This window comes from Artibeus jamaicensis, unplaced genomic scaffold, assembly GCF_021234435.1.
Source record: "Artibeus jamaicensis isolate MK-2021 breed Jamaican fruit bat unplaced genomic scaffold, CSHL_Jam_final contig_233, whole genome shotgun sequence".
NCBI classification, from domain to species: domain Eukaryota; kingdom Metazoa; phylum Chordata; class Mammalia; order Chiroptera; family Phyllostomidae; genus Artibeus; species Artibeus jamaicensis.
The window spans coordinates 67,105,852-67,124,008 of NW_026521486.1; the positions used below are offsets into that span (position 1 = coordinate 67,105,852).

At 39.2% G+C, this 18,157-nt stretch overlaps 1 protein-coding gene across 2 annotated transcripts in view; it reads left to right on the forward strand.

Annotated features, from left to right (window-relative positions):
* Positions 1-580: 580 nt before the first annotated feature.
* TBC1D15 (TBC1 domain family member 15) overlaps positions 581-18,157 on the forward strand; it is a 76,047-nt gene continuing 58,470 nt past the window's right edge. For both annotated transcript variants that reach the window (XM_037161169.2, XM_037161170.2), the window contains exon 1: positions 581-667. In XM_037161169.2, coding sequence (XP_037017064.1) covers positions 638-667 — 30 coding nt within the window. In that variant the 5' untranslated portion in view covers positions 581-637. The remainder of the gene's footprint in view (positions 668-18,157) is intronic.

Genomic DNA, 18,157 nt, shown 5'->3' on the forward strand with positions numbered 1-18,157 from the left:
GTTCCACGAGATCCCTACAACCACTCCTTGGGTAATTCTCATTTTACAATCTGAAGCTTGGTTGATTTCAGAAACTTGATTAAAGTCACAGTTACTAAGAGGCATGCACATTGGATTCTAGAACAGTAACGGTGTGGTATATTACTGCAGTTCTTATCAAAATAACTTCCTCAGCATCATGTGTGAGTGGTAGTGACCAGACTCAAATTCAGAAACTTCACCTACGGAGGGGAAAGTCTCCAGGTATGAGCCTTGGATAGAGGGCTAGGATTCCTTGCTGGGGAGCCATTGCTGACTCCCAACAGTGTTTTATCAACTGAAGGGGCAGGTGACTCACCGAATCTCACACCCCCGCAAACGCCAACGTACAACACTCGAATTCAGCCTCCCTCTTAGTAAAAGTACCTTAGCGCATGCGCACAGTGCACGAGAGGCCCCACCCTGGCTGCCTCTGAGCCCTACTCAGCACGCATGCGTCTGGCGGCCCCTCCCTCCCCACTCCCCCTCCGCTTCTTGCCGTTCCTGCTACTCCCCTCCCCTTTCCCGCCCGGATATCACCCTAGTTTCGCCGGATGTTGTTGTGAGTACAAGAGACACGTGAGGCTCTGCTACGTCATCACTGGCCCGCGCAGGAAACATGGCGGCAGCGGGTGTTGTAAGCGGGAAGGTAAGTAACGGCCACGGGGAACATCTTCCCTTTTTCTGGGACAGGGGATGCTTTTGCTACCTGGAGGCTGGTGGGGAGGAACGCGAGGGCCTTTCTGTATAAGGAACAGCTTGTGGCAGGTAGAGGAGAAGAGGACTTGGTTGGTGTCAGCTGTTTTCTGGAGAATGCCGGCTCAGTCTGGGCATTAGACAGCTGGCTTCTGTCCCAAGGCCACCTAGGCCTCCGCACTGTTGTGCCCTGCTCTGCTCCGGGGTGAGGAACTTTTATTTGTAATACTTTTCCTAAGGGACAGGCGGTTGCCCAGTTTCTTTTTTATTACTAGCTCACCTTTTCAGTTCTTCATGTGTGCTTTTTTGACTCCAGCGGCTCTCTCTTCGAGGCCTTATCTGATTTGTCCCTGCCTTCCGAACTACTTTACTGGTGAAGGCTCTTCGAAAGGAGCTCTGAACAGGTGTTATGCAGCAGTGCGTGTACAAGAAAAGTGTATTGAATCCATTTTACCAGACTGCTGAGTTGGTTGGAGGTTGTGAGCATAAGGGCAGATTTGCATTTAGGGAGCTGGAGATTTACACCATCCCACGCTTGTCTACGGAGGTGTTAGTTAAGGTATTTATTTCCCAGACGTCTGAATTATGTTACCTTGGAATTATCTGTGGTGCCTTCTGAAGGAGGCGATCATTGATTCCCGCCTAGTTCGTTGGGAAATGAGATTGGGGGCGGAGGAGAAATGTATATTGCCCATTCACGTTCCGACAGCACACCTGACTTCGTAAAATTAGCTTGTTTTTTAGGACTATCATGACATGCCCTGGCAGCATTTCCCATTGCTGGAGTATTTCATGAACAGCTGGGTCTTGTGATGACTCATCCCACACTAAGGACTATTTATTGCCTTCCCCTGTTCCTTGCGTTTCACTAATTTTCCCCTTTGTTGCCCTCCCCATCGCATTTTGAATTATTTGGCAGCACTCGAGGTTTGGTATATGAATTACTAGACTAGGCCACCAAAATAACATGCAGTAGTGGTTTCTGTTGAGCAAGCATGATTTCTCTGTCCTTCTTATTGCTTATCTCCAGAGTAGAGGTGATCTGAGTCATAATTTCTTGTATTGGAGTTGTTAGGATTACATGAAATTAACAACATTAATTAAATAATTGCATACTTCTGCACACTTGCCATTTTAAATAAGTTGGTCATTGATTTTTTGATTATTCATGCTCTTTGGTTGTCTTGTCACTTTTTGTCTTCAGGGCAGATGCTTGAAGACATCTGCCCTACTTGACTCACTACATACAGGATGGGGAAAAAGTAGGTTTATAGTTGTTCATATGGAAAATAATACAGTAATTAATGAATAATAAAAATAAACTCTGTGTTTTGCATACTCACAACTGTAAACCCACTTTTTCCCTGCCCTGTATGTGAAGGTTATCCTCTTTGATTTTCCATCTGTGCTGATCCGAGCTAAGATTTTCCAAGAAGGGATCATTCCTTTTGAACTGCATTTCCCCTTTTGAGGTGTGGATTGGTTTTGAAAGAACTCTTGAGATGATGAAACAACTGTGAAATACAAGACTTTTTTCACTCTTTCCTCCCAGGCACTTACCTTTTATAATCTGGCTTCTTAAAATTAGTCTTTTGTTTCATAACTCTACTCTGAAAATGAGGTGGTAGCCTCATTCTCACTTATTGCACATTCACACTCATTTCCATCACTGCATCTAAACTATATTTTCATGCCAAAAGCTGCCCCTCTCCCAAGTAATACCATCATGATCCAACAAACCTTTCACTTATTCTCTCAGTAAGCCCACATCTAGTTTAAAGGCATCATTCACCTGAGTGCATGTAAAACAAAAAAAATGTCCATTTCTGTGACTTTTTAAAAAAAGATTTTATTTATTTTAGAGAGAGGGAGGGAGGGAGAGAAGCATCAATGTATGGTTGCATCTCATGCGTGTGTGTGTGTGTGTGTGTGTGTGTGTGTCCCCTCCCCCCCGCTGGGGACCTGGCCTGCAGTCCAGGCATGTGCCCTAGGCTGGGAATCAAACTGGTGACCCTTTGATTCACAGGCTGGTGCTCAATCTACTGAGCCACAGCGGCCAGGGCTCTGGTTATTGATTAAACGTTTAATCAATAACCCAGGCCTAGCAGTTTTATCTTAATGATGTTTCTTAAACTTGCTGCATCTTCTTGATTCTCAATGCTTTCTTCATTCAGGCCTTTAGTTTGCTTCAGTTTTGAGTTCTTGGCAGGTTGTTTTTTTTTTTTTTTAAGATTTTATTTCTTTATCTTTAGAGGGGAAGGGAAGGAGATAGGGAGAGAAACACCAATGTATGGTTGCCTCTTGTGTGTCCCCTGGTGGGAACTGGCCTGCAACCCAGGCATGTGCCCTGTCTGGGAATCAAACCGTGATACTCTGGTTCGCAGGCCCACGCTCAATCCACTGAGCTACGCCAGCCAGGGCTTTGGCAGTTTTTTTTCCCTTGTGTGCAGTCTTTTTGCCCACAGTCATCTCTCAGAACCACCACTGGAGTTATTTTTCTAATGCACACATCTGATTGTGTGTTGCTTTAAAAAACAAAATATCTTTCTTTTGTTACTGCCACTGTTAAAAATACTACTCAAGGAATAAGAACCTATGTTACCTTTTTTCTGGCTTTATGTTATGCCTCCCTACTTCGCAGTTATTTTTGGGGGGAATGGGCAGTAAGGAAAGTGTATATATGTCCAGAAGGTGTCCAGCCATGCAATATGAAAAACAGAAATTGATTGAAGAAGATACAAGAAACATTGTACATAGCACAATGACTCCTCAGTTCCCTTCAAAGAAGGAACCTTGGGACCTCACTCAGTTCTCCCAATTGCCATCAGCTGCCCTGTATTTTTCTGAATCTCATCATCAGTCTGAAATCTCTTCCCATTTGAAAATGATTTCAGTTTTGATAACAGCCAGAAGTCTGAGGTCACCAAATCTGGGCTGTAGCAGGGCTGAGTCACCTGGGTGATTTGATGTTTTGCCAAAAAAACTATACGAGACATGATGCATGAATGGGCACGTTGTCACGATGAAGCTGCCAGTCACAAGTTGCCCATAACTGGCCTTCAGAATTATCAGAATAGTTTCTGAGGAGGAACGTTGAAGCTTAATGCAAAATTTGGGGCAGATTTGTTGCTGTACTCTCTCAATCATTTTGAATGAGATTGCCACACAGTACACATGCTCACTTAACGGCATCTATTATGCCCACTGACTGGTACAGTGAAGTTGTCATTATTCACACATGTGCATTCCAGTCTACTCTCCTTGGCTGCCAGGTTACATTGGTGTTTCACAAACTGTTCTTGTTACAATAACAATGGCTGGACTTTTCCCAGACAGACTATATACCATATTTTGCCGTGTATAATGCGAACCCATGTTTTACTACTAATTCCCATGTGTAATGCTAATGGACAAGTACTACCCATACATAATGAGCATCATACAAATTATACATGGAAATCAGTACTACCCATGTATAATGCTCATCCTTATTTTTCCTTCAAAAATTTGGGCAAAAAAATGCACATTGTACACGGCAGAATATGATGTGTGTATGTATATATTTGAGAGAGAGAGTGTGTGTGTATTTATTTAGCCTTCTCTTGCCATTCCCCCAAAAAGGTTCAGCTAAGCCTTGTCTACTTTAGAAACCTAGGGCAGGGGATGTTAACCAGTGTTCGCAGGAATCATGTGTGGTGCCTTTAAAAAATACAGATTGTGGCTGCAGCCTCGGTCTACTGAACTGGAATCTTTTCTGTGTTGAGATGTAGGGTGTAGAGTAACTTTTCCAAGAAGCCTACTTTCCTTGCTTTGAACTTTGAATGTAGAAAGTGGTGGAGGCAGGATGTTAATTTCTGTCCTCTGGATAAGCAGTATAAGATAAGAGGTAAGAGTTTGACTCTACAGTCAAGCTAGTTTTGAAAACTAACTTCATGAGTAATGTGGGGATGATAATAGTACATACTTTATGGGATGGTTAGGAGAATTAATAAGATACATTAGAAAAAAGCCTGGTACATAGTAAATGCTGTGTAGGTGTTATTCATCACCTTAATTTCCCTGTAAGTTATTGGTCGGGTATGGTGGAATTTTAAAGATTAAGAATATGGTTTTACCGTGGCTGTGAATTTTATTTTTGAAATTAACTCTTGCTCTAATGCTCATTATTTTGGGAATTTAAAAATACCCTGTTTTGGGAGTTATGCATTTTTTTAAATTATATTTTATTGATTAATGCTGTTGCAGTTGTCCTAACATTTTCCCCTTTACCCCTCTCCAGCCAATACCCCCACTCCCACTGGCAATTGCCATACCTTTGTTCATGTCCATGGGTCATGCGTGTAAGTTCTTTGACTGCTCCATTCCGTATACTGTGCTGTACATCCCCATGGCTATTCCGTAATGACCTATTTGTACTTCTTAATCCTTTCACTTTTTTACCCAGTCCATCATAACCCCTTCCCATGTGACAGCCACCAAAATGCTCTGTGTCCATGACTCTGTCTCTGTTCTCTTGTTTGCTTAGGTTGTTTTTAGATTCAGTTGTTGATAGATACATATTTATTGCCATTTTATTGTTTGTAGTTTTGATTTTCTTTTTCTTAAATAGGTCCCTTTAACATTACATATAGTAACAGCTTGGTGATGGTGAAATTTTTTAGTTTTTTCTTGTCTAGGAAGCACTTTATCAGCCCTTTCGTTCTAAATGCTATCTTTGCTGGGTAGAGCAGTATTGGCTGTAGGTCCTTGCTTTTCATGACTTTGAGTATTTCTTGCCAATCCCTTCTAGCCTGCAAAGTTTCTTTTGAGAATCAGCTGATGGTCTTATGGGAACTCCCCTATAGGTAACTAATTTCTTTCCTCTTGCTGCTTTTAAGATTCTCTCTGTATCTTTAACCTTTGGCCTTTTAATTATGATGTGTCTTGTCGTTAGTCTCTTCAGTTTGTTTGGGACTCTGTGCTTCCTGGACTTACATGTCTATTTCCTTCACTGAATTAGGGACGTTTTCTTTAATTATTTTTCAAATAGATTTCTAATTTCCGGCTCTTTCTCTTCTCTTTCTGGCACCCCTCTGGTGTGAACGTTGGATCTTTTGAAGTTGTCTCAGAGGCTGCTTACACCATCCTTGTCTTTTTGTATCTCTGTCTTCTTGTTCTGACTGCTTGTTTTTTGTTTCTTTACGTTCCAGATCATTGATTTGAGTCTCAGCTTCATCCACTCTCCTGTTTTTTTTTTTTCATATAAATTGTTCTTTATTTCAATTAGTGTATCCTTCATTTCTGATTGGATTGTTTTTATGCTATTGAGGTCCTCAGTAAGTCCCTTGAACATCCTTATAACTAGCGTTTTGTACTCTGCATCTGATGGATTGCTTATCTGTATTTTGTTTAATTCTTTTTCTGGAATTTTAATCTGTTTTTTCACTTGGGCCATATATGTCTCCAAAGAAATTGGAGGCTCAGGGAGGCTCTTTTGTAGCCTCACTGTGTTGTTTTGATATCTTAGGTAGAGCTGCTATGACTCCCTGCCTTGGTAGTGTAGTAGGTGTCCTGTAGGGTCCAGTGGCACAGCCTCATCTGTTACTCAGGCTGTGTACTTGAGGTGCACCCTTCATGTGGGCTGAGTAAATACTCCTCTTGTGGTTGAGCCTTGATTGCTTTTGGCAGGTCAATGGAAGAGGTTTACCCAGGCCAGTTAGCTGCAAGGACCACCGCTGACCACCACCTTTTGCCCTTCGTGGAAGATCAGCTGTGCAGGGGTGGGGTGGTGGTGCTCTGATGTGGTCGATAGCTGTCCACTGGGTGTTCATTCTGTGGGGTTTTCTCAGTGGTATAGGCCAAGGTCAACCCCCACTTGTGTTTTGCATGTGGCCAAGATGCAGTGCCTGAGCTATAAAGCGATCTGAGGTGCCTGCTACTTGTGCTGGACTTGGAGATTCCCAAGTGGAGCCAAACTCTGATCCAAAGCTGACTGCTGCTAGTGCCATGCGTGGGGCCACTTAGCAAAAGGTACAGGGGCTGGGGCTCCCTGAGACCAGCTGTTGATTGTTTTAGTAGAATTTAAGAAATTGTGAAGTATGAGCCAAGACCAGCCATTCATATGGAAAGGTCAGGGTAAAAATTTGGGTGGCCCATTGGGTGGGACAGAGTCTCAGAGGATTTCCAGGGCAGGGTAGACAGTGTTAGCCAGGTTGGTGGAGTCTCAGATACAGCACCCACCTACTGCCTCTGAGGCTCTGTGTGGGGAGGGCTCAGAAAAGCAACAGTGACTTGCATGCCTTTCTGTCTGGGAGAAAACTGCTCTCCAGCTCCCTCCTTGATGTCAGACTTTTCACTTCCTCCCTGTATGTCACTGGTGCCTTTCAAGGTGTTACCCCAGTGGTGGAGCTCAGAGGGCATGTGAGTCTGAGTGAGGTTGTGTGTGGGTTCTTTAAGAGGGACTGATTGGGACTCCAGAAGTTTTTTCCACCAGGTCAGTCCCCACTGGTTTTTGCAGCTACAAATTATGGGAACTTGTATTTCTGGCACTGGAACTCTGGGCTGATGGGGCCTGGTTTGGGGCTGGGACTCCTTGCTCTTGAGATACCCCTCCTGAATTTTTATTCACTACACATGGATGTGGGACCAGCCCATTCTGCCTCTCTACCCCTCCTACCTGTCTTGGTGGATGTGGTTTCTTTAATTCTGCAGTTGTCAGACTTCCATTTCACTCAATTCTGATGGTTCTGAGTGGTGATAGTTCTATATTTTGGTTGTAATGTTGATGCGGTTGTACAAAGAGGCAGACCATGTTTACCTATGCTGCCATCTTGATTGGTAGTCTGGAGTTGTGTAGTTTTGATGAATGAAAAAAGTCACAGGGCAGTGTTGAAGCAAATGGAACATGATGTCCTGGGTTTAAGTCCTTGCTCTGTTGCTTTATGGTTGCGTTACTTTGGGCAGCTTTCTTAACTTTATTTGCCTTGTTTTTCTCATTTGTGAAATGTGGGGTAATAGTTATATTTTCATTGTGGAATTGTAGAGAGAATTAAGTAAATTAATGTTTGCAAAGCATTTTAAACAGTGCCTGGTGTCAAGTGCTCAATAAAGATTCACTGCTATTATTACTTTTGTTAAGAAAGAGCTTTCAAACTGTCTTCAGATAGTAAGGTTATTATTGTTTTGGAAATAGTTTAATGTTTAATTTTGCTGCTATTTTGCACAAAGATTAAGACTTCACAAATGTAAAAGTTATGTAAATAGTTATGTAAAATAAACTAGAGGGAGAAAGGAGGCAAAAGGAAAGTAAGTAAGGGTAGGGAAGGTAGATGAAACTGCAGTACAACAAATAAATGGTGTTCTTTAGTGAGCTGTAGATTGGCTGTAAGTTTTCTAGAAGCCAAAGTTCAGAGGGGAACCTGATCAATCATAAGAATTAATAAGATCTGTGGTAAAATAAAACCAAAAGCAAAGCCTAGTAAACTAGTTTCTGAAGATTAGACCAGAGTATGAAGTCTTCTGTAGATTTTTTACAGAAGAATGTAATGAATAATGTAATGCAATGAATGTGATTATGTGACATAGTGTATCCTTTTGGTAAAGAAAAGGACCCCTTATTTCCTCTTAGTATGCTGTTGTTTTTTGCCTGTAGGTAGCTCAGTAGCTCAATGAATACAGGGTACCAATTTGTTGTATTTAATTATCTGATTTGACTAAATTAAAGGGTAGAAGGTTTTTTGGTTTTTTTTTTCAGTGTGTGTGTATGAAATTTTTTCTTCTTTTTTAATATTGTTTTTCTTAGCTGAGCTTTTTCGAAAGTGGGTTTAAGTTTGACAATAAATGCTGGTTTTTAGAATTCAGCTGTTCTTTGTTGCTATACATGTATAGAACCATGTTTTTACAGTCAACCAAACAGGGAAGGAGTGACATCCTTTTGTGAATAATGAGAGAAACAGGGACATGTCTGTAAAGGTCATCTGTCTTTTCTAACAGGTGAACAGAATTGAATCAGTGGAATGAGTTGAGTTTACCTGCCATAGAGAAGGTGGGAGAAAGGAGATAGCCTGAAATAGATTTGTCCTTATACCCAATGCCCCTGATGGTTACAATTTACTTTCATTTTTGAACAAATATTTATTAAGCACCTAATTTGTTTCAGTCACTATATTAGGCAATGGGGATACATTAAATAGCCTCTTACTTTGGAACTTACATACTGCAGTTGTTTAAAAGGAACACGTTCACTAAAACCCACCTCTTATCATGTCTAAATAGGCAGTGCAGTATGAGTTTCAAGTCTTTGAAGTTGGTGTATTTTTAGTGAATATTTGTAGTCTGAAGACCTCAGGACATGAATCATCATGAAGGCAGGGCCTGCAGTGTTTCACCTGAATCTAGCATAGGTTCTGGCACATAGTAGGTATTCGATGACGAGCAATGAACAAAGAGATAGAGAAAATGAAGGAGAACTAGAGTGAGTGATGGGCTCACTAATGATAGCACTCTTGTTTTGGAGTTAAAAAGTCCTATATTTTAGTACACTTGCATTTCACTCTAGGTTTGTTTTTACTGTTTTAGAATTTGGTTTTGTTGAAAATACTTTGAAACAAATGGGAAATCAGCTGTTATTTTTTTCCTAAGTGTTTGTTTTGGTGGCAGTCTTAATAAGAATATATTTTGAAGCTTAAATTTGTCCCCTTTCAATTCCTTTTAGATATACTTAGTCTTATGAAACCCTTGTGCTTAAGAAAGATAAAGCATATTTTTGATATCTTGTAGATTTTCCCGGAGACTTTTTTCCCTAGACTAGATCTTGTAACATGGTAGTACCTTTTTGGTACGGGCTACGGTATTAGTATATTATCTTTATTTTTTTCTGGCATTCTTTAGTTTAACAAACATTTGTGTAACTTCTGTTTGCTGAGCGAGTTCTTTGGATATGAGAATGGTTAAACACAGGCTTCTTTCTAGACAGAGTACAGTGATTTGCAATTTTAAAAAGTTACTTCAATATATGAATTAGTAAAAACATGCCTTTTTGAGAAAGAATTCAAATGTTAAGTTTTTGCTTTGAAGGGAGATAGCTGCTGGGACTAGATGAAAAATTATAATGCAATCTTTTTATTTTTTTATGGAAGGAAAGCCTTATGAAATCTGTTAACTGTCTGTCATTTTGCAATACTGTAATTGTATATGTATTTGTTGTTATAAGAGAAGTCATTCTTTTAGTCCTCACCATAGCTTCCCATACTGCTAAATTATTCCTGCTGTCCTGTCTGACATTGTTTGGCACACTAATGACCTTAAGAAGCAATAGGTCTGTACCTTGTTCTTTACCGGGAATTGTACCATCCTCAATATTTCAGTGTCTGTATATCTTCTCTCAGAATTTCTGTGGTTTGTTTCCCTTAAAGCCACTGATGTTCTACATTTCTTTAGTTCCATAGTGATTACTGATTGACATGTCCTAAATAAAACTCATTGTTTACTTCTTCTGTATTCTGTCCTTATCTCGAATGAATAACCGTATCCACTCAGTCTTGTCCTTGACTCTTCTCCCCTTCACCTCCACATATGATCATCATGAAATACTATCATTTTGACTTTTTAAAATAACTTTCTAAGCCATCTGACTTTCCTCATCCCCACTGGTGCTACCTTAGTTAAAGCCACACAGGTCAGTCTTTTCCTCCCTGTCATTACTGTAGAAATTTATTCTTCGCTTTGTGCCAGAGTGTTAGAAAAAGACAAGTTTGACGTGGGCATTCCTCTGATAGAACTAATGGTTTTTTAGTGGCAAAGATTATTTTCTAAATAAGTCCAAACTCTCAAATTTTTGAGCATAGCTTAAAAACCCTTTATGATCTGATCTTTACTCTTATTTCTCAACACTAGCCTCTGCTTCCTGATCTGGGTTGTAGCTGTGCACTGAACTGCTGTGTCTATAGGACATGTATCTTCTTTTATCAAATAGTTAAAATTGCTATTCTTCAGGTCTCAGCTTTTATGTCATTCTGATTAAGTCTTCCTCATTTCTCATCTTGCCCGAGCCCCTTAGGTCTAGGTTAGATATCATTTATAAGGGCCTGCTGTGGCAACTTATTCGTACTTCTTTTATATGTTGTGATTACCTGTTTTCCTAATATCCAGTTACTTTGTTAACTGCTATGAAGGCAATCACTGAATCTTATTTTATTTATACCTGGAAGCTTGCTTTCTGCCTGGTGTATTGTAGGTCTTCACTATACATTTATTGAAGAAATAACCGAAATTGACATCTTATTCAGGATCCTGTGCATCACATTCTGCTATGACCTTTGATTTTCTGGTTTATATGACATTCTAGTTCAGTCAGACACTTTTTTTCAGTGTGTGTGTTTTTCCATCAACACCTTTTGTTATGTGAGAAGCATCAATTGGCTATCTACTTATACTTTAAAGAAAGAGATTGGTTAACAAATAATAAAATATATTTATATACATAATTACCATTTTGGGTGAATTTTATTTCTGTGTATGGATCCAGGTTTTCTTCTGGTTTAATTTATTTTGCCTGAAAGACTTGAACTTTTTTTTTTTTTGTACTGTAGGTCTGATGGTGATGAATTTTTTTTAGCTTTTATGTGTCTAAAAAAGTCTTTATTTTACCTTCTTTTTTGAAAGATATTTTCTCTGGGTATAGAATTGTAGGTTAACAGTGGTTTTCTTTCTGTACCTTAAAGATGTTGCTCCAGGGCGGTGGGAGGAACCTTTTATAGGAACCTTTTATCGGCTCTGTTTATGGCTTGATCGTGATGGTTTGCAGTTGCAAACTTATCCCTGTACTTTGGTATTAAATACGTATATATTCTTATACTCGTATGTCAGTCATACCTCAGTAAAAGTGGTTTAAAGTTACTCCGTGTCTTCTGGTCTTCAGTGTTTCTGAAAAAGAAATCTGTTATAATCATTATGCTTAATGTTTTTTCCTTAGGCTGATTTTAAGATTTTCTGTTGATTACTTATTTTGCACAATTTTATTAGGATGTACCTTTACATATTCTTCTTTGTGGTTCTTGTACTTTGGAATTCATTGACCATTATCCCACTTGGTATCTTTTTCATTTGAGACATTGTAGGGTTTCATCTGTAGAAGTTTAGTTGGGTCTTTGTAATATTTTTGATGTCTTCTCTTAACAAGATTTAATTTTTCTCTAGTGTCTGAATAATACACGGGGTTCAGTTTTAATAACGTCTTAATATTCTTCTCTACTAATCCTACTATTTATGTCATTTTGGGTCATATTTTATTGGTTGACTTTCTTATTATCTCATTATGGGTCATGTTTCTCTGACTGTTAGCATGCTTGGGTGCTAAAGAACTTTGTATTCCTATAAAATATTTTCAAGTTTTATTCTATAAGGCAGTTATGTGGAAACAATTTGATACTATTGGCTCTTGCTTTTAAACCTGTTAGATGGTATCAGCACAACATTTATGTGAAACTAATTTTGCCACAGTGCTGAGGCAAGATTATTATGATTGCTCTAGCCAATGCCTTGTAAATTAGGAGTTTTCCAACTCTAGTGGTAACAGCTCTTTGTGAACGTGAACATGCAGACTGTTTTTTCTAATAATTTCTAATAATGGCTTTCCCCCTCTCCTTAGGTAGTTAGTTAACTGATACATACGCACTTTCTGAACACTCAGTGACCTCTACGGACCTTTTGTGTTCTTTCTCTGAGTATTTCCCTTTTCTGGTATGTTTTGTGAAGTCTGTCTGTCTTGGCCCTCTCCAGTTCCTAACTCTGTGTCCTCAAATTAGGGAGATTTTTGTATAAGGTGCCTGGCATATTTTAATACTTTTAAGGTATTTTCTGAGCTGGATTACTTAGGAAACTAAACTTTTTCTTAAGTGAAAAATATAATTGGCAACAGTTGATGTATATACGGGAAAGAAAGAGTTGCATAATGTGCTTCAGTTAGGTAAAGTGTTGCATTTGATTCTTCAGGTTTCACTTCATTAAGCTTCCAGAATCTCTTTGTGTTAAGAGTATCACAGAACCTTAGATTGTGTTGTAATGATATGCTTTTCTTGGCGGGTGAGTACCCCCTTTTCTGTGAGAACTATGCAGTTCTTGGTTATTTTAATACCTGAGTATGTTAGACTTAGGTGAAGATATGCTGAAGTGTTGTTTCTGGAAATGTCTCTGTTGTCACTAAAGTTTGAGATTTTAAGATATTTTTTTCCATAGCTTTTTTCATATGTCCATTTTGTGGCTCCCAATATAATTATCGTGTTTTATGAATTGATGAATGAAAGTCTGGAAAGGTTACAGTTTATGCTTTTAGAATTTCTCTTTATTTTCACTTTACTCATCAAAATTATTTTTTAATTCCTATAACAATATATAATTTTCAACTTTGAGATACTAAAATAAGAGGAATCCACATAAAGGTTATAGTTGTACTTTCAACCTTTCCCCATCCCATTCTCTCTTCCAGATGTAACTTCTGTTGATAACTTAAAGTGTGTCCTCTCCTGGCTTGTTTTATATATTTTACAGAGATACAGAAAAACTTTTAAAAAATATAAATGTTATCATACTATATATAATTGACATTTTTCCATATACGTTTGTCCATTTAATCTCTCTCATTTTTTAAAACTTCTGAATAGCATTCACCATAAAGTGAATCCTAGGATATAGTTGATCATTTTTCTTTGTGGACATTCAGATTCATACCTTCCATTTTTCCTTTCCTCCCTTTCCTCTCTGATGTTATAAATAATTAATGCTATTGTGAGTATTCTTATGCATAACTTTGTGCATGTGTGTAAATCTGTACGCCTTAACGTTTTTCATCTGTATACAAACGATAGAACTGTCTCCCACCACACTCCAACTTTTGCCTTCTGCTTAATGCTAGTTTGTTGCTTCAGAACTATTTCATTGAAGGCCATCTTGAGTTTTTGAATCAGAACTTCTCTGGTGATCTTGGGTACGAGAAGATTCTTTTCTGGACATGATGTAAGTCCCTATCTGAAATGACTAACAAGCGCTGGCTAGTGTGGCTTAGTTGGTTGTGGTGTTGTCTCGTACACTAAGAGCGTGGAGATTCAAAACCTGGTCATGGCACATTCCTAGGTTACTGGTTCCATCCCTGGTCTGGATACATATGAGAGGCAACTGATTGATGTTTCTCACATCAGTGTTTCTCTCTCTCTCTCTCAAATCAGCCAACACATTAAAAAAAAAGAAATGGCTAATGTAACACAGTAGAGGCATTAAAATACTGTGGGAACTTTATAGGACAGTGGCTAGAGCAGTTTTCTGGTGTCAGCCTGGGTTTCAGTCACTACACCACTCCTTTCTACCTCTTATTATATGTGTCAATCGCCTTAGGCAAGTTATTTACACTTTGTCAGTTTTTTAAATTATATTTTATTGTTTATGCTGTTACAATTGTCCCAACATTTCTTCCTTTGCTCCACTCCACTAAGCACCCTCCACTCCCTCAGGCAAAGCCCGCACCATTGTTCATGTCCATGGGTCCTGCATATGTAGTCTTTGGCTACTCTACATCCCCATGACTATTCTGCAACTACAATACTTCAAAAAAAAAGAGAGAAATATCCCCTCATCACTTCCACTACTTGCCACCAGAGCTCCAATTTGTACTTCTTAATCCCATCACCATTTTCGCCCATCCCTGACCCACCTCCCATCTGGCAACCATCAGAATGTTCTCCATACAGTATCTATGATTCTTTTTCTGTTCTGCTTGTTTGTTTATTTTTTTTTTAGAATCAATTGTTGATGTGTATTTATTGCCATGTTGTTGCTCATGTTAAAGAAGACTAACATTTTATATAATACTGGTTTGGTGGTGATGAACTCCTTATGCTTTTTCTTGTCTGGGAACCTCTTTATTTGTCCTTTGATTCTCTATGATACCTTTGCTGGATAGAGTAATCTTAGTTGTAGGTCCTTGCTTTTCATCACTTTGAATATTTCTTGTGAATCCCTTCTAGCCTGTAAGGTTTCTGTTGAAAAATCAGCTGACAGTGTTATGGGTGCTCCCTTCTAAGTAACTAACTGCTTTTCTCTTGCAGCTTTAAGATTCTCTCTTTGTCTTTAAACTTCTGCATTTTAATTATGACTTGTGTTGGTGTGGGTCTCTGTGCGCTCATCTTGTTTGGGACTCTGCACTTCTTGGACTTGTCTCCCATACAGATACTAACCAGGCCCAAACCTGCTTAGCTTTTGAGATCAGATGAGATCTTCTTGGATGTGTATGTGTATTTCCTTTACCAAGTTAGGAAAGTTTCTCATTATTATTTTTGCAATAGGTTTCTGATTTCTTACTCTCTGACTCTGCTTCTTCCCCTATGATGCAAATGTTGGAATGCTTTAAGTTGTCCTAGAGGCTATATTACCCTCATTAAAAAAATTTTTTTTGTCATCTTGCTATTCTGATTGGTTGTATTTTGTTTCCTTATGTCCCAAATTGCAGGTTGATTCTTGGCTTCATCCACTGTACTGTTGATTCCCTGCAAATTGTTCTTTATTTCAATTAGTGTATCCTTTGTTTCTGACTGGATCTTTTTTATGCTGTTGAGGTTCTCACTAAGTTCCTAAGCATTTTTTTAAAGACTTTATTTATTTACTTTTAGAAAGTGGGGAAAGGGGAGAAAGAGAGGGGAGAAACATCAGTGTGTGGTTGCCTCTTGCATACCCCATACTCAGGCATGCAACCCAGGCATGTGCCCTGATTGGGAATCAAACTGGCGACCCTTTCAATCCACTGAGATACACCAGCCAGGGCCCTAAGCATTTTTATAATCTGTGTTTTGAACTCGGTATGTAATAGATTCCTTGTTTCCATTTTGTTTAGTTCTTTTTCTAGAGATGTGTTCTGTTTTTTCATTTGGGACATATTTCTTAAAGTTTGCTCATTTTTGTCAGCCTCCCTGTGTTTGTTTCTATGTATTAAGTAGAGCTACTGTGTCAGCTGGCCTTGATGCAGTGTTCTAGTGTAGTAGGTGTTCTGTGGGGTCCAGTGGCACAAGCCTCCTCTGTTACTCAAGCTGGGTACTCAGGGCGTACCCACCGTTTGGGCTGTGTACACCTTTTTGTGGTTGTTGAGCCTTGTTTGCCATTGGCTGATCCAAGATCAGCCACTGCCTGTGTTCTGTCCATTGTCACACAGCATAATCTACAAAGTGATTAAGTAGCAGCCAGTGACTGCTACTTTTGTTGGGCTTGTGCCCAAACGAGGCCAAGCTGTTAACCAAGGCCAGCTGCTGCTGGTGCTGGGCCTGGGGGCATCTTAGTGAGAGGTATGGGCTTGCTGAAGCCGGATACTGCTTGTTTGAGAGAATTTAAGAAAATACGAAATATAGGCCAAAAAAAAGCCATTCATATTGAAAAGCCACTGGAAACAGCATGAGTGGGCCCTAAAATTGGGTGGGACAGGACCTCAGGGAATCACCAGGGTGGGGTAAACAGTGTGAGCCAGGTTGATGGAATCTCCGTATGGTACCCACCTGCCGCACTGTGGTTTTGTGCCAGGAATGCTCAGAAAAGGAGCAATGGCTTCTTCCAACTCTTCTATCTAGAAGAAAGCTGTGCCCTATCTCTTGCTTTGGTGCCATACAGTTCTGTGCCTCCCCATATGTCTGTTGCCTTTCAATCTGCTACTCCCACACTGCAGCTCAGAGCGAGTGAGTACCAGTAAGTTGGGCTCAGGCCCTTGAAGAGGAACTGTCTGGGACTCTGGAAGTTTCAGTCTTCCACAGCCTTAATCTGCTCTGATATTTTTACAGCCAGAAGGTATGGATACTTTTCTTCCTGGCACTGGAACCCTTGCCTGGAGGGCCTAGTGTGTGGCTGGGACTCTTCACATGAGATATCCCTCCCGATTTTTATCTGCCACATGTAGCTATAGGACCAGTCTGTTTTATATCCATCCTTCCTACCAGGCTCCATGTGGTTTCTTCTTTAATTCCGTAGTTGTAGAACTGTCATTCATCTTGATTTCTGACGGTTCTGAGAGCTGATGTGGCCCCTGATGAAAATTAGTTTGACACCCCTGTTCTATAGTGTAGTTGTAATTTTGATGTGGTTGTGTGAGGAAGCAAGCTGTGTTTACCTTCACTGCCATCCTAACTGGAAGTTCAGTTTTTTTTCATTTACACATATGGGCTCCTACCCTAATGATGTAGTAGGAAAACAGTTATAGAATTTATGGCCCTGGGTTGTTGTAAAGATTAAGCTGTAATTTATGGAGGCCCTAGTGCATAAATGTTCCATGAATGTTAGGTAGAAAGAGGAGAGAGTACAGCCAATTTATATTCTTCAGTGAGTTGGAGATGGTGATGGATTCTGATGGTGCTTGTCTTGCATTGTTGATCCTCATGCTATTCTGAATAGTGATATGGTTATATTAATAAAAAGTCTATATAAATAGTAAGTACACTGTATCCCAAACTTACTTATGTCAAAAGTTCTTAGGTCTGGAAGTGACTATTTTACTTCTCTTTTACTTATTTTCATAATGAAAAAGATTTTAATGGTTTAAAGGGATCCTAGGAATATAATGTTAATTTATAACATTATTCTATAGAACATCAATTTTCAGCCTTTTTTTAATCTCACGGCACATGTAAACTAATAGCTAAAATTTATAAGATGTACAAAAAATGTTATACTTTTTCTGATCTGACCAAAAAATAGACATAGTTTTGGTTCATTCACACCAGATGGCTATTGTTGTGCTGGCTGTTGTCATTCATTTTTTAAATTTGATCATATAAGGGAAAAGTGGTCAGTGCCCTTGACTCAGGTATTGCATGTTTAGACAATTTTTATGGACCACCAACTGAAAATTGCTGCTATAGAAGATAAGGCTTTACTTTGGGACCATGTTTTAATCATATTTGTATGCCTGTGGCCTTTTACTTCCTTTTACATATAAAGCACTCAGTATTTGTAATCTTGAACTAGTTAATCTACTCATTCCTAGAAATCCTCAAAATTACTATTTGAAATTCTCATATTATTCCCTGAATTTACATGCCATTGTGCCACAAAAAACACATCAGAATGATCTTACAGTAAAAAATGTGCTATTATAACCCTGACTGCTGTGGCTCAGTTGGTTGGGCACTGTTCTGCAAAGTGAAAGGTCACTTTTTCGATTTCCAGTCAGGGCACATGCCTGGCTTTTGCGGTTGGTCCCTAATCAGGGTGCATATGAGAGATAGTTGGTCAGTGTTTCTCTTTCTTCTATCAGTGTTTCTTTCTCTCTCTTTCTTCTTCTCTCTTCCCTTCCCCTCTCTCTAAAAATAAATAAATTAAAATCTTTTTTAAAAGTGCTACGATGGGAATAGTTAGAAGTATTGATTTCTGACTGTATTTCATTTGCTCTTATTCTTGAATATTTTCAAATGTGTTTTCCATTTGAGTTCAATATTTTGCT